General features: G+C 34.8%; 1 protein-coding gene across 1 annotated transcript in view; it reads right to left on the bottom strand.

The window, feature by feature from the left end:
• Positions 1–22,066, bottom strand: part of LOC145690849 (uncharacterized) — a 269,031-nt gene that overhangs the window by 190,387 nt on the left and 56,578 nt on the right. Inside the window, exons 4-5 of the mRNA XM_081766211.1 lie at positions 16,324–16,470; positions 10,114–10,385 (exon numbers count right to left, since the gene is read on the bottom strand). Coding sequence (XP_081622337.1) covers positions 10,114–10,385; positions 16,324–16,470 — 419 coding nt within the window. The remainder of the gene's footprint in view (positions 1–10,113; positions 10,386–16,323; positions 16,471–22,066) is intronic.

Below are 22,066 nucleotides of genomic sequence, written 5' to 3' on the forward strand. Positions count from 1 at the left end.
TATATTTTTATCTGTCTCTACCCGAACAGACTAGAGAGGAGCTCACCAAATAGCAGTGGATGAGTTTGTTGAATGTACAGGATACAGCTTGTTGATTAGAGTAAGACATCTGATGAATTGGATAAAGTTCCGGGTACAGTTATTTGTAAAAGTTCATGCTACAAAATCAGCATGTAAAGACTATTCTGAAATTACGAATAAATAACAGACATTTATTAGTCTCATTCTCTCTATTTCCCTCTCCCGCTTTGCATATACTGGAACACAGAGAAACGAATAGGTAAACACCAAATTTATTTGTTTTCCATGATTCATAGCATCCTAAACACTAGTATATAGATACTTAACTCCTAGCATGTTTTAAAGCTTTCTCTTATGGTCAAATTATTAACGTACGTGTCTTTGGTGTGACAGTCACGGGTGCGATTCACACAGAGAGTTTATGTATTTCACATCCAGGGTCACATATGCTATGCCAGGGTCAAAGATGCATGTGCTATACAATTGCATTTCGAAAACCTACCTTGTACTAATCATTTACCACAGGTTAATGACTGTGTTTCGCTCTTACTGTCACTGTACTTACTACGCCATATATAAGCACACTCATCCACATTGGCCTACCGGCTTTGCCCTTCTGAACAGGAATACATTAGTATTGCTTTCTTGCTTATGGTGAACAGCTACGAAAGTTTAGTGCAATTATGACCTGGGTAATAGTTTCTTATACGATTTTTATCATACCAAAAAGAAGTTGGATGTATAGGATTTATATGCAGGGTGAAAGATAACTCCACCGAAAAACTTTGGGAGATGATTTCCTGTATGAAAAGTGGTTTTAATGTGTATTTCATATTGTACATTTCTTGTGAATCTGCATCAGGACTTTTTGACAACGAACTAAGTTTTACCTACTCATTTTATATATTGAAGATTTTCTTCATTCAAATATTAGAACAAATGCCTTCTATATCAGCTATTACTAGTCCCATCACACGTGCTACGCAACAAATCCGACTAAGAAAATAGTTTCGTAGCGTAAAGAGAACTTAATATAAAATTTCACCTAACTATATCTAACTATAAGTAAGAGGTTGAAATGCCTCATTCACAGAAGCTCTCTATTCACTTCTGTACTTAGCCAACTGTGTACAGTTTCTACTTTGTCGTTCTCTTTCTGCGACATCCATCTTAATAATGTCCTTTCATCTGCGCTAGATCTAGTACCAAATGGTCGTTTTCCGATTGTTTCTTCAGTTAAAGGTTTGAAAGCATTTCTACTTTTTTTCAGTTCTGCTTACATGAAGTACCCACCTGAGCCTGCTAGGCTTCATAATCCCAACACTGCCTTGTAAACGGTACAAATTAGGCAGTTTGTCATTATGAAGTTTCACTTATTCGCCAATCCGGTTGTTCTTGGGTCCAACTATATAGGCATCTCAATTTTATTCTTAAATGTTTTCAGCTTGCAGTAAGAACCAACACACAACAAATAATACACAGCATGTCAAGCACGCAATTCAAACATAGTTTCGCGCTAAGGATCAAATTGCGGATGTTTTTGACCTATTTTATTCCTTTGATTAGTATTTATCAAGTATATGGTTATATTTTTAAGTCTATTTTATTGGACATTGGTACCTTCACGCACCTGTCTTAAATTTTGGTCAAGTATATGTAGGATTTCCTCTCAAATTTAGAAATTCTGAAATTTAAAATTTTCGTACGGATGGTAGTACATTTATATGTCCTGGATATGTACCTCTATGAATCAGACAAATCTCGTTCTCTTTTATGTGTATAAAATGGTCAAATTCAAAACTTTGATTTTTATAACTTAATTTATCTCCTTTGCTGACCTGTAATCATTTTACTTAGTTATATACGAGGGTAAGTCAATAAGTAACTGCAATATTTTTTTCTATTTCTTCTCAGGTCTACTCTACGGCATTGTGTCCTTATCAAACAATAGGTGTCACCGTTGTCTTCGCCTATGGTACATTGCAGTGTTAGCACATCAATGTGCTTTACGCTGTTGCTAAGTAAACATAACTGCGGCACTCTATGTTTGTAGCAAAGGAAAACTGCATTCTGCCATCCGTTTTTTGTGCTCTGAAGGTGTAGCACAATACAGGGAAAATATGTTGCCACAGTGAAGTGCTTACCAGTTATTCGAACAGTTCCAAATTAGTCGAACGAGCGTGAATGCTGAGGAAAAAAATAGGAAATCCAGCTAAAGCAATAACTGATGACATTATTGAACGAGTCTGTGCCTCTTGATTCTGAATAACAGATGACAGATTGTTGATAAAGTGGCAACCGATATGTAGATTAATCACATTTCTGCATGTGACATCATAAATAACAGGCTCAACTTTTACAAAGTCTGTGCGAGATGGGTTCCAAGAAAAATTTGTTGAAGATTACAAGTGAAACTGTGTGAGAGCCTTTCAGCACCTTTCGGGCAGTTATGCGAAGAAAGGTAAGCGTTTCGCAAGCAAATAATTACTGCATATGAATAGTAGATGCGTTACATTGAATTCAGAGCATTGAATGGAAGCACCCGTATCTCCCGTCAAGAGGATATTCAAGAGTGAACCTTCAGCAGCAAATTTAATGCTCAGAGTGTTTTGGATCTCAGAACGGCCCATAATACCTGAAAAAGAGTTCAACAATAATCAGTAACATGAGCAGTGATATTCTGTCAAGTAAGTTGAAACCTGCAATTCGTAATTCACGGAAAGGTCGATTGTTGGAAGGTGTTCTTGCGTTGCATGACAACGCGCGGCCACACTCTGCTGTCCAGACTCTCAAAATCTACATTTCGAGGTATTTGACCATCGTGCATAAACTACCGATCTCGTTCCGTCGGAATAGAATCTGATTTCTCCACTTAAAGGTCTCTCACTGGCCGTCGATTTAACGCCGATTAATAGATAAGGGAACGGTGAACTTCGTAGCCTACAGCTCAATCAGAAACATTTTTATAGAGGTTATCAGAAAGCGTTGCATCAATGGACCAGGTGCATTGAAAAGCAGGGTGACGATGTTGAAAAATGATATCAATAAAACATATTTTACTCTTGTGGTAATAAATAATCAAAAGCTGACTGCAGATACTTATTGACTTAAACTTATTTGAGTATAGAGGTCAGGGTGAAAGACATAAAATATTAGTATTACCACGTGTCCAGTTCTGACTTAATTGATCTTTAATGAGCTTTTAATATTTATGTGATTCTCTGGTTAAGTACAGGGCTCATTCTCTTTCATTGAACGGATACGTTGATACTTCCTTCTCAGAAATTGGGATTATACATAAGACCAATCTTTAAATTTAGGAACCATCTAAACACAACAATTTGACAATGTTCTCTGGGACTCAAAGATAACTTTGTAAATTCGTGTGGTAATGATTTTCTCTCCTTTGTTGGTAAAAATGATAAAGCATTCATACTACAATGTGATAGATTATTATATTTATATTATTAAATGATGCTTTACGGTAACATATGGTGATAAAAATCAGTGCAGGGATCAAGTTTCTTTTCATAGGACATAAGTAAGGTGATTCCCTCCTCTTAAATTTTGGGAGAGGTACTTTAACTCACCCATTGACTTGCGAATTGTAAAAGAAGAAAACTTGGTAAATTTTCTCTAGGACTAAAGTATAGGAGTATATGTCTATACGTTTGGTTGGTAGTCTTCGTTCTCTCTTGTGAGTAAAATTGTTAAATTTCAAAATTTCGAGGTTTATGGGCTATTATGTCCTTGTTGGTGAGTCCTTACAAGTAAACCTTACGTTTGGGTGAATCGAGTTGCTGACTGAGACACATATGAGAAAGTAGTACTAAATGTGGTCAGTATTTCAGTGAAGTTGCAGGTGCGAAGCTCCAGGGGCTTAGGAGATACAGTTACCAGAACATCACATGGAAGTACAGAATAGTCTTCGTACAGTTGGAGGTAAAAGCTCTGTAAGACCACTTGTAACGACAAAAGGTGAATAACAAATATATGGGTACATATTAGGACTAGGGGGAAGTCATATAGTAAGGGTATACCTGATGGCGGCCATCTTGAAATCCGCCATTTTGAATTAAGGTTAAGTTTTTAAAATAGGACTAGGGTCATGTGATACATGATTTAAGGCGCAAATTTAATCAGAAGAACAATGGTGACATTAATTTTGATTTACGCGCAATTGGTAAAAAGTTACAAGGAAATTAAATATTGTTGCAGCATATGTATTAGTCTTTTACCCCACATTGTAAATTTTGTGTTAATGATAATAATTTAAAAAAAGCAGGTGGATAAATATTAGGTCCATGGTAAGAGTTACCTTGATGGCGACCATGTTCAAATCCGCCATTTTGAATCAGACAAAAGTTTTAAACAAAACGCATAACATTGACACCTTATTAATAGCAAATTTTACCATAACTCCAACGGTATAACCGTTTTTGCTTTATCGTTAACCAGCACAAAATTAAATGATCGCTCCTTACGACTACTGCTTTGACGAAATTGCTAACGACAAATGTGTCAAGTGTAAGTCGATTGCCTTTGTCAGGTGTGCTCACTGTGAGCAGAGCATTTATGCAAGTCATGCACTTTTTTCTGAACTACATATTTATTGTACTAATTGAGGACTTTTCTGGAAGAAAGACCCAAGTTCAATTATGACTCAATTCCACTTTGGTCATTTTTCCTTAAATTAGCAACTTGTTTATGCGAAAACAAATGCTGGCGAAAACACCTGCTTTTTATTTAATTATTATCATTAACACAAAATTTACAATGTGGGGTAAAGGACTAATACCTATGCTGCAACAATATGTAATTTCCCTGTAACTTTTTACCAATTGCGCGTAAATCAAAATTAACGTCACCATTGTTCTTCTGATTAAATTTGCGCCTTAAATCATGTATCACATGACCCTAGTCCTATTTTAAAAACTTAACCTTAATTCAAAATGGCGGATTTCTAGATGGCCGCCGTCAGGTATACCCTTACTATATGACTTCCCCCTAGTCCTAATATGTACCCATATATTTGTTATTTACCTTTTGTCGTTACAAGAGGTCTTACAGAGCTTTTACCTCCAAGTGTATGAAGACTATTCTGTACTTCCATGTGATGTTCTGGTAGCTGTATCTCCTAAACCCCTGGAGCTTCGCACCTACAACTTCACTGAAATACTGACCACATTTAGTATTACTTTCTCATATGTGTCTCAGTCAGCAACTCGATTCACCCAAACGTAAGGTTTACTTGTTAGTATATCATATGCTTATAGAGATAAGTACAGATGTGAATTTTTTCCATACATTATCGGTATCTTGATGCTTACCTTGAAAATTTGGAAGAGGTACATTGGTCCACCTCTTAAATTTGGAAGTTGAAAAAATATATATTGTTAAATTTTTCGTAGGGTTTGTATGTGCTTTTCTAAATTTGGTTCTAAAGAAGGTTCTTGATTTTTCATGAGGATTAGTTAAGCCACAATCTTTTCTAATTATTACATGAATGTTTACGTCTCCAATCAAGAGAATTGCAATTCTATTGGACAATCCGTTTCAAAAATATAAACAAATTGTCATAGAGTTAACTTTCTGAATACGTTTGAAGGTACTCCTTTTACTCCTTGTAATCTTTCCACGAGAAATATTTCTGAAGAGAATATCTTTATTGAATTGGCTAGGTTGTATTGAAAGGACAGGAGCTTAGTTATCTTTCTCCCATATTCACAAACTTAATTAAAGAATTTACATCACCTTTATTTTTGACGCTAATTATAATGTTCTGTGAACCACTTGTTTCATTAACTAGGATTTCATCTACGATTCAGCAGAAAGTTTAACTCCTACCTCAAGAGTGGGTAGATGCGCTTATTACACTTTATGCGTTATGCTTCTCCGGTGACTTAAGACTATTGGAGACTACGTGCTAATAACACATCATACACTAAAGACTGGTACAATGTTGACATCTTGAGATTTTTTTCCTTAGTTGATGGATTTCACACGCTAGAACTTCCCGTCACTTCCTTTGTTTTAACTCGTTCAAGATATACGATCTGCCGTCAATATATGAACGATATAATTGCAGTTTCAGTTGCTTTACTTGGCATTTTCCCTCTTTCAAGCATAACATAAATTCTTTGTCAACTGGTCTCCTCTCTGTAGGAAACTCTTAATAGATAATAACAGGTAAACTACCATATTAATGTGCGTTGCTTAATACTTCACTTTTCCTTTCATATAAAATGAACGTCACTATTATTGATGCACTTCTTCCTATGTACAATCTAAGAGGTCTCTCTCTATTTCAAACGAGTTAAGATCAATTTTCAGCTATTGTGTACAGGAAGTTTTAAGAGATTTTCTGTACCATCTCACGATTCCTTGTCTTGATTCTGAATGATCCTGAAAATTAAATCGTTTCTTTAAAAATACTTCTCCGATGTACATATCGTAACATTATTTAATAGTATCTATTGCATAAATATGTTGGTTCCACGTTGTAAATAACATACTTGGAAAGTTTCGGAACACATCGTGAAGAGATTTTGGTCCTGTGTTCTGTTATACTCCATCGATCACTAATAGTACCGCCACCACTGACCTAATGATGATTGCCACACATGACACTGTATGAGAAGGTTTCGTTATCAGTCTTCCACAATTTGCTCGCGGATTCTGAGTCTCCAGCACTCAAGGCCAATGGCCATTTCATTCCTCGTTGAACACAGCAAAAGAAAAATATGCAGCCCACTACAGAGTCTTCTTTATCCATTTTAGGCAGGTGAGTATAACGGAGCAAATAGTTGCTTAATTTCGCTGCTTTGACAGTACTTATAAAAGTCATAGCTATTTGAAGGTGCCGAATAGCAGAAACTAACACTTGATGACAACGAAATAATTTGAAGACATTCTCTACATATTATTAAATTTCTTTAATTGTGGCAGACGCAACTTTCTATATGTGCAAACATTTGGAAATTGCATTCACCATGATAAGAAATATGTAACCAAATAGCTGGAAGTGATCCAAATGCACAGCATCGAAAGATTTGAAAGCTAGTGGAAAAGGCTAATGATAGTTTTTGGATGACTGTTGGAATACATCACAATTATACAACAATTGTTTGATATCTGTGTAACATTTAGCCATCATACTTCTGAAGTAGCAAAGGGTAGCATAACATGTATACCTAAATGCGCTGCATGTAATCTTTGTTGATACTTTTGTCTAAGGCGGCGAGGCACAAATAAGCATCGTTTCCAAAAATTATAATCGTTCATCATTTCCAGCTGAAATCATTAGAGAAAAATGTTTTTTTATTATTCTTGTTTTATATTATCCTTTTTCACTAGGATTCCTTAAGATATGTGTTCCAAGTTAGAACGTCATTTAAATAGAAACATATTTCTTCATATCCAACAAAATGTGATCAATAAAACTCTGAAACATGTGTGCGAATAATTTAGTCCGATCGGTAATCTGCACTACTTGTAAAGAAACCACAGTATATTAAAATCTTACCTGTAGTTACTAAGAACATTCCTAGTTTTTTCCACTTCCAATTTTGATTTCCACAATGACTCGAAAATTGTGCATCAATATTTAGCAAGGAAAGAAATGATAGGTCAAAAAAGGATTATAAAGCAAAAGTTCTCTATCAGTGAAAGCATATGCTACGTGGGCAATTACTATTATTGTTGCAAGAATATTTATACCATTACGTTGTTAAGCATAAGTGAAGCTGTAAAGAAAGGAATAACTAATGATGTGAATCCAAACATCATAAGACATTGAATGTTGTGTTATTGGCAGGTGTACAGACAACCATGTAAGAGAGCCCATATGCAAAAAGTTTATTTCTCCAGGAAAATATAATGAGCTGAAAATGTTTTAAAAATTTCTTTCATGATCAATATGTTAAAACATCGTAGAACAAAGATTTACAGCTTTCAGAAAATAAAGATTGATAATCTTTTCTAAACTGAAAAGCAAACGCACAAACACGTATGCGTAGTTAACTTACACAAAACTCTCGATGGTTCCTCCTCTTCTTCACGTATGTGATTTCCAATGAAACTGCAAGCGTGAGCTACGCTATCGATAGTTAGAATGATAAACCATATCATATAAACTCTGATGAACATAGGAAAGGAAATCAATCAGAACTTACTCGTTCGCGATATATAGATATCAATAAGTAATGACTGTCTTTCACCTTTAAGTTAAGCTTATGTCGTTTGCTCGTTAGATAGGGGATACATCTTAATAAAGAAATGGATTGCTCCAAGGGGAAACAAGCTGCGATATTTTGTAAACTGGTTACCAAATCAAAGTCATGTACAGCACTGATAAACAAGCCCATGCATATTTGATTCTTAAAAATAAGCAACCCACTTCAGATCATATAATTGTTTATGCAGCCAGAGATTATAAGTGTAGCAATTTGTAATGCAAATAGTGATTGTAGAAAATATTTACTAAATATTACACTCTATCTTGTACAATGGTTTATTTTAATAATAATCCAAGAGTGTATTGAAAAATCTCTGCTTACTTCTTTGTGGTACTTAGTTCAACAATGTCTTCGGGGGGCATGTATGCTACAATACATCTCACGCCGACGGTAGCTGGATTATAGAAAGATGATAAAGTGTATTTGAAACTATTAACTTAGTTAATGGTAGAATATGTTCATTTGGTTAATTAACTTCTCATTAATTCATCTAAAGATTACATAAGCAAGTCCATATTTATTAATGTTTTGAATAGTATTGTAAGATAATTTTATATGTGTTATGTTAAGAGAATTATTCAATATTTTTACGGAAAAAGTAGTTAGGTGTTATTTGAAAACCAAATTTCTTTAAAAAAGTAATATCCTTCAGATTATACATTTCCTTGAGATAAACAAAGGAACAATATACCCTTCACATTATTGCAGATATGTTCCTTTAGCACTCTCATGTGATGATGGCATTCTTATCCAGGACCAGATGAACCTTAATTGCTTCTGAATTTACAATTTTATTCCGTTATTAGTAGGAATGTTACATGAGACGGATGGTACAGCTTTTGCGGTTATCCAAATTAATACTTGGGTTTGAACAGCTCCAGCGAAAGTCGAACTAAGATGCACATAGTATGCGTGTTAGTCAGTTAGTTATGAGGAACACTGAATCTTCTAAATAATTTCTATTTTGGTTTAACCAACACAACAATATTACACAAGTCTTTGCTCTATTTCAAGGTCAGGAAAATCCGAGTTTAGAATATACAGTATAACGTACTGTAGGAAAGCAAACAAATTAATTAATAAAGGAATTAATCAATTTGAGACAAGAGTCTGTACTGCCGTCGACAAAAGCTCAACAAAGTATTTTATTACAGAATATAAATGCAAGTGCGTTCTCATATTTGCGTTTATCTTTAGTTATATAAGAAAGAGGGACTGCAGAAAACTATGAATTATAATCTGTGAAACATCTGAAAACTTGATAGCATTCTTGAAAAGGAGAAAGCATAATATATATATGATATTGTGAACACCATTTTCAAATTTCATTTTACAAATACTGATCGTGAAATTACAGTGGTATCACAGTAGAATCAGAATATGTCTGATACTTTCATAATTCAATCATAACCAAATATATCCCTAATGGGCTCATTTTACTTTCAATAACCGTAAACCATGTTCATCATTTAATCAAACTCCGGATGCAACGTTCCATAATCATGGCTTAATTTATTTCCAGTAAATAGAACTAATTTACTTATCTTCACATTTCATTAATAATTGATATCAATGCAACATGTTGGCTGTAACCAACTGTAACATCTTTTCCTTGTTATAACTGGCAATGAAACTTGCTCCTTTGGAGTAATACCCTCATTCTTAAGAATTTCTATTTTATTTCGGACAAGTAAAAGGTATTCTTAAGAACATGATTCCTTATTACTTATTACCTTCTTATATGATAAAATGCTTGATTTAATAGAAATAAAATATATAGAATAGTCATACTTTCAAACAATATTAAAGTTCATGTTATGTCTAACATAAAGCTGTTTATGGTTTCAATACTTACTTTTATGTCATTTTTTACTTTCTTGCAAGACCCAGCAACATAATACATTTGAGAAACTTTAGAGAATTCGTCACATCTTCTTATTGCTGAGTATTGATTTTCCCAGCCTCCAAATACGAGAATGTAGCATGGAGCACTGAAAAGATTTTCATCTTTGCAGACGAGGATATGAGCATCTTTACTAGCTTTTACAGAGAAAGAAAATTCCTTATTCTTAAGCAGCATTCTAGGTATATTATCCATGCTACCATTTGTTTCTGTTTCTGGGAATACTGTAAAGTTAAAAACATAAATTATTGAGAATAACATAGATAGACTCTCTAACAAATCCAAGCCATACATTTTAAGTGAAATAAAGCATAATTCCTCAGGTTTGTAACTTATAATGCGGTTTGGACAACTCTAACGTATATGCTACTACTGCATATATTTACATATTTTAAAGAAATTTTACCAATTCAAATTCTTATAAATAACGAGGCGATAGTAGTAAGCAGCGCGTATATGCTTTTAGTAGCGGCGTGAAAATTCGAATAATCTGTTTTAAGTATACGCGAAAACATTTATCTGTGAAGTGCACCTGTACAGTTACTGTAAACATGGACAAAGCAGAACATGTGAGCATATAATCTATATGAAGAAAACATGTCTCTGTTTGATATGTATGTACAGGTGATGCACAGGCATAGCAAAAATACGTTAAATTTTGATACATGTACATGCGTTTAAACCATGTCATGGACATCGTTTGTTTTGGGGATGAAATAGGCAGAGAATATAATAAACGCACATGAACCTGTATCTAGTGCTCCAAAGGTAATGTTCGCTAACTGTTTTTACAAAACAACATATTTAGATCATCCCATGTATGTTTGTGTGCGATAGACAGGAAATGTACAAGGCATGTTGTATTGCCGACATGGAGGTAACAGTCACGATAGTCAGTTGTCAGTCGTTTCCCAAAAACTCCGCTCGAGTACTCAGCAATCAACGCATGTGGAAATATGTGACAGGCAGACTAGTTTTGTTACGAGGCTGGCGTTTTAGGATACGAAAAGAGCTCGTCTCTTCTTCAGTGATACGTAAACAAAATGTAATATAAGCCGACTGTTATTAATTGTTTTTCTATTTGGTTATCTTTCCAACAATCATAATCGTATTTCAGTGTGAATCATTAACTGGCGGTTTGTGAATTGTGTAGAGGAAACTGATAAACGTTTGCTAAACTCATGGATAATCTTGTAGATTGTGCTGTTGTTCAATGGGAAGATAACACGACATATGTTATGAGATTCGGCAATGACATAAACAAAAAACAAGACCTAAAAGTAGGTGGTTACGCAACTTTCAAGTGGACAAAAAGCAAAGGGTACCGAGGATCAATATAATTCATAGGTAAGTTGGAAGTATGACAAGTAAAATAAAGTAAGTAAGTTCCTTCTTCAAGTTATAAGTGTAGTGGATTATCCGCTTCCACTTCACTTGCTAGTATCTTGTACCGGTTAAAACTTTGTCGTGCAATATTATTCCTGTCTTAGAACAGAAACTGCTTCATATAAATATTATTTCGTATACCCTCCTCAGACCTGGGGTATCATATGTGACACCTTGGATTTTGCGTCGTATTTTAAAACGTTCTCAACGAATAAAGTTGTGCCTGTGGTATCACCAAGTATACGGCGTGCGCCCTGTGATCAGAAATTATTCTATTGGTGTTGTGTGTTTTGTGGAACCTGCAAGAGGCATAAGAATGGAAGGAATCTCTGGATGAACACATGTGGGAAATTCTCGTAGTACGTTTCACTTATTTCATTATTTGTGGTTGATATTACTGAATAATATTTACGTTCTATATTCTTACAAGAAAAGCCATGTGTCTTTATGAAATATCATATAAGTTATTTCATCATAATAGTAACGAACAGTAAAGGTATAGAATATGATATCTTAGGTCACAACCGATACAAATGTAGTTACAGGAGGGTGTTTTGTAGTTACAAATGTAGTTACAGAATTCAACTGAGTATTTAAGTAGACACTTCGGATATTACTTTTTTTGAAGATGTAACGAAGTATTGTACATGTTCTATTTTAATGAAGCTATTCGCACTAACAAGCAACAGAATGTTCCGGGTCCGATGAACTAAGATACCGCTTGTGTCCGACAATATTAGCAGAGACAGTTTTCTCCAGCTCAGAAAAAAAAATCTCAAAGCTGGGGACGATGATTTAGCTACATCTCACTAACGTGAAGAGAAGAGGTTATGAAAAATACGCCCAATGGTGTCCCAAATTGCGAATTCGTGTAGAGAAAACACAAGATCTAAACAGGTTTCTATTGGCGATTAAATGATTCCTTTTCATGTGAAAGTAGCTATGAAACAATACACAAGAGGAAAGCCAAATCCAGTAGGACTAAAGGTATTTGTCGTCTGCTCACGGAATGGTTTGCATTTCGACCTGTATTATGTGATAAAAAAAGCAATATTGTTTCTAATATTTTATAAAAGCCAGAGAAACTTGATGTTGGTGGACTTGTTGTTGTTAAGTTGTGAGACAGTTCACCAGATAACAAAGAATTATACAGTGAGCGATACTTTACATCCACCCCTTTATTGGACATGTTATCTGACAGAAATATTCTGGAAACATGAACACTAATGAAATCTCGCATTCCAAAATATGTACATTTGAAGACCAACTTGCAACTAAAATTCGGGATAGAGGCAGCTACGAAAAGGTGGTTCGAAACTATGATAAAGTAGTAATAGTAAATGGGATCGACAAGCGATCTATGCTCTTTGTTTCTTCGAATATTGGAGTGAATCCTGTATATGAATGTCTCCGTTGATGTAAAAAGAAGAAAGAGTATGCACAGGCTCCAAAACCAGAATTATGAGGAAGTACAACCTTTATTTTGGCAGTACTGATATGTTAGATCGTGTAATATCCAATTTTCCCATCATATCAAGGACAAAAATGGACTATAAGATGTATTTTCACTTCGAGTTTGTGGCAGCAGCAGCGTGGATTGAATTCCGTGGAGAGGCTAAACGCCACCAAATGTTAAGGAAATACATTTAGAAATAAGAAAGCTTCTTAATTTTCTGGATTTATTATTGGAATACTATTACAATAAATGCATATTGTAATATTTAACTTGTTTATTTTATTTATTTAGAATGTAATCGAAATTTAAATATTGTATAGACGTGTTACCATAATATTGTTTCTTACTATTTTCACCATTTACATGCACAACAGCTCATCTAACATGGAGGCAAGGAATTTATGTATTTGCTTGGGTAAGACCTGAGGTATCAAATATGATACCTTACTGTGTGATGCACCTACAGTGAAGATGACCACATTTTCTTACTTTTTGATCATGAATGACCAATTGAATTACAGTGGTGTAGATTTTTACCTGCTATCACAGCCTCAGGTCCGAGGAGGATACGGTAAGATGCTTAACTTCAAAGGAACTCTCGCAGTATTTGCACAAGTACAAGGTACAGGTCAAACTGGTAAACTCTCCCCGTCTCCATTTCCTATATACGAACCTTTGTTCAATAGAATCCGTAGATATTTATAAGAAAATGATCGCATTATATTCAGTACAGGGAAGTTCGTTCAACATTAAGAATATTGCATGACAAAGTTTTAACAGGTACAAAAGAGTAGCACTTATGACTTGAAGAAAGAACTTACTTACTTTACTTTACTTGTCAGACGACCAACTTACCTATGAATTCTATTAGTCCTCGGTACCGTTTGCTCTTTGTCCACTTGAAAGTTGCGTAACCACCTACTTTTAGGTCTTGGTTTTTGGTTTATGTCATCGCCGAGTCTCATAACACATGTCGTGTTATCTTTCCATTAAACAACAGCACAATCTATAAGATTATCCATGAGCTCAGTAAACGATTATCAGTTTCCACTACATAATTCAAAAACCGCCAGGTAATTACGCCTAGTTTCTTTCCCATGCCACATGACATGAACATGCCACGGGTAACGGCGTAACGACTTGTGCTGTACAGCACATGTCATCTCAGGTGTTCTGTATCTGATTCCTCTAAGGTGGTGTGTACCAGATTCATGGCATGTACATTCTAAGTTTTGACTTGTGCTGTACATCACCCGGTTTCATTTTCACCACTTGGCATGCCCATGTTGTGTTTAACGGCTAAAAGACTTTGTCTGTTCAGTAATGTAATATTCCCTGTTCTGTACCAGAACAGACGTCCCTCTTTTTCGCCTGACAGGTGTTAAACATGTACGATTTCCAGTCACTTCACAGGCACGCGTGTAAGGTGCCTAATTTTTTCACCTGGGAATTCGATGAAAAGGGGTTTATGGTTGGAAATAATTAAAAAACGTTATGAAAAGTATTCTTCTATATGTTCATACAAACAAATGAAATTATATTGGGTATTTCTGCATGTGTTGTCAGCTGTAATCTCTAGTAAGCTATGTCCACCGTCCTATATTGACTACGTAGGTAAAGTTCTTAATAGAAAAATAAGAGAGAAGTACCACTGTCATTTGTGGAGTACGTTAAGGAGTTTTACTTTTATCTCATGATATTTTTCAATCAATATTGAAACTGGAAGTTAAAATACATTTCTACCATCATCAGTTTCAATAAAACTATTAAAATGAAGATGGCACGTACGCTTGTAAGTATTATTTTAGGAACCATACGATTTATTGTGCAGTTTTGTAGAGATTTATTTCATGAATCATCTTATTTTCTTTCATGTGCTTCGTAACGGTGAAGAATTGAAAGGCTCCGCCGAACAACGTTCCGAGTGACAACAATCCAAATTTACAGAATTTGAAAACATATATGTTGATTATGCATATTCTTTAAATTTACTTTTTGAGCTTTAAACTGTCTTTTCATAAAATGATGTTACATAGAATTGGACCTTCTATTACAACACCATTTCATAAAACTATTGAGTTTTCAAGTGCATTTATTTCAGATACAACGTTGCAAGAGATGGCGCTTGTAACGTTGTTTTTGGGACAGCTATACTAAACACTGGGGATGGGACATAGTCAAACTGCTCGTCAGTTTAAAACTACGACTTTCATGAATACATGAATGTTAGTAAAATTACAATTAACTGTTGGACATCGTTAACATGAACAATTTTAGAAAAAAGGATCAAAAGTTTGAGGGGTTCCTTAACATTACTCTTCCGTAATTTTTAAATAAAATTCCATAAACTCTTTAGGAATTTTCTTGTACATTTCCAATAAGTCTTTTTTGGCGCTTTGGTTGGACGTTTGTCACCATATACAGATGGGAAACTGCTAACTATCACCGGAGGGTCTCGTTTGTTCCCAGGACCCTTCACTTTCTTTTGTCAATTTGTGCGTTGATCAGCTTTGAAGGACGCTGTAGAATGTTCTTCCACGAAATGTTTATGTTTTCGGTCAAAAATGGGCAATAAGCAGATTAAGTTAGTAGAATTTTTACTAAAATAACAAACGTTTTCGCAGCAATACTGCATAAAAACTTAATGTACTTCGCTTTCAACGTTGTTTTACTTACCTTTTCATATGGTAGTTGTCAGGCATAAGCTGCTTTTCATTTAGATATATATGGATTTCCAACTTTTCCTACATATTTATGACGTTAGTCTTTCCACTGACTCGCATTAATTTTCCTCTTTGTACAATTATTTAAACGATTTTGTCACCTGGCGAGATAATAAAACTATCCGCGGCTGATACCACGTCGTTTGCAACATTGTTCTGGCATAGAGTGACGATTTGCCGCTCATCCCACTCGCTCTTAAGTGCTGCCAACTTCAATATTATGGAAAAAAAATAACCCACGTGTTATAGGATGTCGTTTTCGATGTTATTCTGTTAAATACTCAATGCGAAAGAAATTGTCGCTTAAAACGTTGTTCCACGGAGCTATTCAATTAATATTCGTTTAGCAGTACGTCATACCAGTCTCACAATCCATTACAATATTAAAGATGTTGTTAGGCCAGTATTGGGTACAATTTAAGAAACCTTGTAATAATAATAATAATAATAATAATAATAATAATAATAATAATAATAATAATAATAATTATTATTATTATTATTATTATTATTATTATTATTATTATTATTATTATTATTATTATTGTTATGCGTTATGCTCCAGGGTAGTTTTGATAGAAAATGTTTAATACGTACCTTCCCATCGATAGTCCAACACAGGACCTGCAGGCTGCTCCCAAGAAGAAACCTTGCTCCAATGTTGATACTGTATCCAGCTACAGTCGGGCAATTCTTTACTGAAGTCACATATTTTCCTTTCATAAGGTTGAATATAATTTGACGCTGAAACAGAATACATTAGAATAAAAATATTTGTATGGAAATGGATATTAGAGTTCCCTTCAGTACATATGATATCCAAAAGTTACGACTCAAACAAAAAAGATACAATACAAACCACAATATCAACTCTAAAGAAATAAAATTTACCACATACTGTAAGAAAATAAAATTAAGAACTGAAATGATGTTTGTGAAAACAACATGACATTTTATTTCATCTATAAGCACTACAAATGAAGACGTTGAGACGTCAATAAAATAAATTAAAAACAAAACGTAATCAGGTTTTGATGGAATTTAGTGTTTTTTAAATGAACATAAATTTCTGGTCTTCAATATATGTTTTAAAGATCAATCAATCACTGCTTAATGCGAAAGGTAGTTCCAAAAGTTTGAAGACTGTAACTTAATAGTACTATTAAAGAGTAAGAATAAAGTGAAACTGGATTTGATGTCATAGAGACCTATTAGACTGCTTAACACAACAGAAAAATTATATGCGAAAATCCTAGAATTCTATGCAGCTGTCCTGCACTCCGACTGGAAATCCAACCTTAACACGAAATAGATACATGGCTGTGATTGCAAGCAACCACATATCCAGAGACATATCGGGTGCCTCTCGGACGATAGATAAAACGTCGTCCTTCATTCGATGTTGTGCATATGAATCCACCTGAGAAAACTACGTTTCCCCACTTGCAGTCCACATTCATACCTGGGACGGTAATTTTTTTATTAAACTGAAAATTTTGGGTTCGTCTTAGAGGTTTTCTTCCACGGCATAACATGGCCACGTAACCTCGCATGACGAGGCTTTCGGAGTGCTCTCTGCATACTCCCTAAAAGTGAAATGCTCGCCTTTCTAGGCGTCCTTAGGGGGTCTAGCTTGCCTTCGTTTACTAATCTTGGATCATCTCCCTCGGTAGACAAATGAAGATACCCAGATCATAAAGTACCAGTCCGGCCTGTAGTATCATATTGCCGAATCCATATCCCAACTGTGTAGGCTGGGATACCAACTGTCTACCAGCTGCAATTGCAGAATATCCTTAAAATTCCCATTAGGTAATTATTGCCTAACGTCTGTCTATGATCAGCAATGATCTTAGCTGTTAGCAGCAAGCAACAGGTAACAGCTAGAAACTGACATGTTATTCGTTACTTATCGATAACCAATTGGTCAACATTCGTGAAAAGAAAGTTAAATAATTCAAGGAATATAATAATAATAATAAAAATAGCTTTCATAAGTGAATTTTATATACAAGAAAAGCTGTTTTAAAACTGTACTGTTATACTGTTATATATACTAAATTTAAACTTAAAAGAAACATCCACAGGATTGTTCTGTTACGAATAAGAAAAGAATGAAATAAATAACATTTCTTACCCAAGCAGCAACTTTATATATTATTAACTTAAACGAATCTGATCTCCCTTGTCCAAAATCACTAATGTGTAATAAATTGTTTACTTATCACAACTCAATCTAGTAGTGTTTTAAAAAGACAAATGTTGAGCACATTGTGTTTATTTGTAGAAATAGATTTAAAGATTTTCCTTTCAAAAATAATAACAATGACACAGTCTCGAGTCTGGTTGGCTGTATTCTTCCCATTAGTAAGCAAGACAATACTGAGAACAAAACAAAGTCGAAATTCTATTAGTAATGATGAGATCTTAGGTGATTCCTTGTACGGCCGTAGTGGGCTCCATAATAGAGATCACTGTGGGATATATGGGTTCTCATTTTGATCCTTACTCATGCCATGTTGATTTTGTGGTGGACAAACATCACAAATGTCAGTTTTGTCACTGTCTTCCAACTCTCTTCATTCTTACAATTCATTGCTTCATTATCCGTTAAGACTGAGCCAAATCGATTTTCGAATTGAATTCAAATTCTAGGGTTCCGTCCAGGAGTGAATGATACAGCAGTCTTAAAATGGTTCTGTATCACTGAAGCAAATATGTAACGAACTTACAATCACCCACTAGAAAGAACTCTGTTACAGAAATGTTGAAACTTGAATAAACCCTATATATATATATATGTATTAAAACGTCAAACCGTACTATCCTGAACATGTGCTCTATGTCTAACATCTCGAAATTGTTACTACCAATTGTTTCGCGTCTTGATTGGTGTTTTCCGGGATGATTCCTTAACTATATACTAGGAATATCTAGTTTAGATCCGAGATTTTGTGTAAAATCGAGATATGTTTCTCACTTAATTCTGCGATACTCTTAATGCTTATCTTTATTTTCATACACACAATTAATCTTGAGGGGAATATTGCAACTTGTAAGAGAGAAAGAAGGATTTAAAAAGTATGGTCGAAAGAATATAATCATGAAGAATTTCTACTAGATCCTACTAATAATCCCAAGAATCATTTACATGGTAAAAAAGGTAAAATCAGGAGAATTCTCAAAGGTGTGTTCACATTAGATCAGTAGGCTAGTAAAAGTTAATTTCTTTAGATTAGTGATTTGATCAATTATCCAGACTCACTTTTATGCCGCGGAACTCCGGTTGATAATTACTGAAATAAGTGCATTTCTAGTGTGTTTGGAAAGTAGCCAATTATCTAATACCGAAACTTGGAAATTTGTATTAACGAAACAATGCAATGTGAATAATGAGATTATCACGGGTGTCTTCTTCAAAGATAGTTTCGACCTTCTAAGTTTTGGACCATCAGTTTAACGTGGAAACACTTGTGTCCTTACCAAATATGAATCCCGGCTCCCTTTGTAAATTAAACGATGAAGAACAATGCCGCTTGTCTCTTCTGCGTTTTGATTTAGTATGAGACATGACTTTCCCACTATCGTAGTTTATGATTTCACTTTTAATATCACCACTCTGAAACTAGCAGGTGTTTTCCGTTCGCTTAGCTTTATCTATTTTAGGAACTTATTGTAGCACCTAATTGAAAAACAGAGACAAACTGATTTCAGTTCAATGACATTAATTATCGATTAAAATCTATTGATGATAAAACTGATTAGAGTTTTGCTTATTCCTTAGAACTCACGATCAGACGGTCACATCTTAAAGAAAGTCATTAGTGATGAATTCTTTCAAAACTTGTTTCACAGACTCCATTTCTTGGAAAGTTTCAGGTCTTGAACTCTACTGCAGACATATTTAAAGATATAACGTTGAAACAGCGGAGAAGGGTTCTGGTTATAAAACATTAAATACTTCTTGCGCTCTATTATAGTAAGCGCGGGAACTCGTTCAAATTTTCTAGGGTTCTCAGTTTGAACATAACGGGTTGGAGCTAAATTTACCAGAAACTTTGCAAGTCGTCCTCAGAGACCCACAGATTTGTCAAATAGTCAATCATGTAATTATTTAATGAAGATTAGAGGTGATTGGTGGTAAAACCAAAAGATGATATGCGAAAGTTCGTACACACTCATTAAAAAATCAATTTATTTTCAAAACACCTTCTGTCAATTGTCAAAATAGTCCCTATAAGCATCAATAAATTTTTGCTCTTGAAAAGCAGGAGGCAAATATTTTCAAAAATTCGTTTCTTGGAATATCAGGAATTTCATTAGTATAGGCTGCAATAACCTCTTCTCTTGTCTGAAATCCTAAAAAAACGATGCCTTCATAAGTTTATCCATGCTGCGTAATCCTTTTGCTTCCGAAGGTGGAGTTTCACTTCGACAACATACTCTTGGCTGCTGTTTTGTTTTGAACTCATAATTATAATTCCATGTTCCGTCGCCTGTATCGATAGTTAAAACTTCTTTACTTTCAAGCTGCGAAAAAATCTTTAAGCATATAATGGCAACACTGCAAACGGTCTTTTTTTGCCCAGACGAAGCGCATGTGGGACTCAGCGACTGTAACGTGTGGAAAGACCGAAATAATCTTTTTGTACGGTCTAAGCTGCAGTTGATCTAAAGTTGACTGAATTTCCTCGTATGTTATATGGCGCTAGCCTTCCACAAGATTTGTTAATGAAGGGACATTTCCATATGAACTAAGGTGCTTGCTCATGCCTAGACTTTGGATTAAGTATAGTTGTGATTGTAATCTGATAGCTTAATGGACCGAAACAGTGAATTCGACGAAAATCTTATTTATTTGTGACATTTAATTTTCAACCCTTCTCACCTTCCAGGCCGATGGTGGCTTAACTTGGACTCTAGCGCCATCGGTATTGTAATTATTAATCCTTGCGACATAGCTTACTATTTACTCGATATTAATCGTTCGCCCATGTAATGTGGGATCCTGCCACCACGGCATGGCATGTCCTCAGGTTGCGCATACAGGAGAAGTGCTTCGAATATACTGAATAAGCTGTCGCGGACAGATGACGAGTGATCCTCCAGCTTGGGGGTTTGGGTGAGGCTAACCACCTCATCCTCTAAAAGCAGGCACTTGCTCAGAAACATTTACACAAGTCTCGGACTACGACTGATAACTTGATAACTGTTAAACTAAGAACAATATGTGAAATCAACATACACCATCCCTAGATATTTCAATCGTAAATGGGTGTAGCAAGTTTGGTCAGTTTCTGTTACAAAGTGTAGCAGATAAAGTTGATTGTTTATTTAACAATGGTGGCCTCCAAAGATTGTCTATTTAACAATCGTGACACCTCAACATTACTACTAACAACAGCATGTTAAATCGACCGGTAATATTTACTAGATACTTCAATCACAAATAGGGCTGAAAAGATTGGTCAGTTTCTGGTAGAAAGTAGGACAGGTAAAGTTGAATGATTATTTAACAATAGTGGCCTCTAACAATGAAACTAATAACAATATATGAAAGTGGCACGTGCCATTCCCTAGATTTTGTAACATCCATTAAGCAGACTGTATTCGTTTTTGCGTAGTTTTTTGATTATTTATTTTATTTTTGATTGTTTTAATTTTATTAGTTGTATTTTTTTAACATTGGTGACGGTGGCGCCACCTACCGTGTTTGAAACAAACTATCTGGGCCTTAAAAATAACCTTAAGTAAATCGTCAAAGAAATACTTTCATCTATTTAAGATGCTATCTGTATGAGGGAGAACTGTTCCGTCAACTTTCTTTAATATATCAGCATGAGGTTGATAGCCTTTCTTAAATTCGTTGATCCCTTATGCATGTCTCAAATGTGTTTTTATTTTTACTATTATCTTCAAGTTTCTTAATTATAGCTTTCAAAAATTCGCGCTTCTTTGTTCTAAAAGTTTTTTAAGTTTCCCGCATGATGTCTACAAAATTTTGTGCAGTTATTTAATTTAGATTTTGTAACCAACGTAATTTTACCTGTTTTCTCTTTTCTACTAGTTTAATGCATTCCTGTTCGAACCATAGTATGTATTTTCGCGTGTTCCAGTTTTCTTTTGCTGCAATCTTAATGCTATCTCTAATTTCAACCCAAGTATCCTCAACACTAGTGCACTCCGGCTTTTCTAAAACCGACATTCTATTCGAAACTTCAATCTGGTATTCGCTTTTTACTTGGCTCTCTTCTCATTTCTTTAAATTACATCTCTCCCTTTCCAGACATTGAATATTTCCTTTATTCAATGATAATCTCTTTCTTATTATCGCTACTAC

This window comes from Thermobia domestica, chromosome 7 (assembly GCF_964235325.1).
Source record: "Thermobia domestica chromosome 7, izTheDome1.hap1.1, whole genome shotgun sequence".
NCBI lineage: Eukaryota > Metazoa > Arthropoda > Insecta > Zygentoma > Lepismatidae > Thermobia > Thermobia domestica.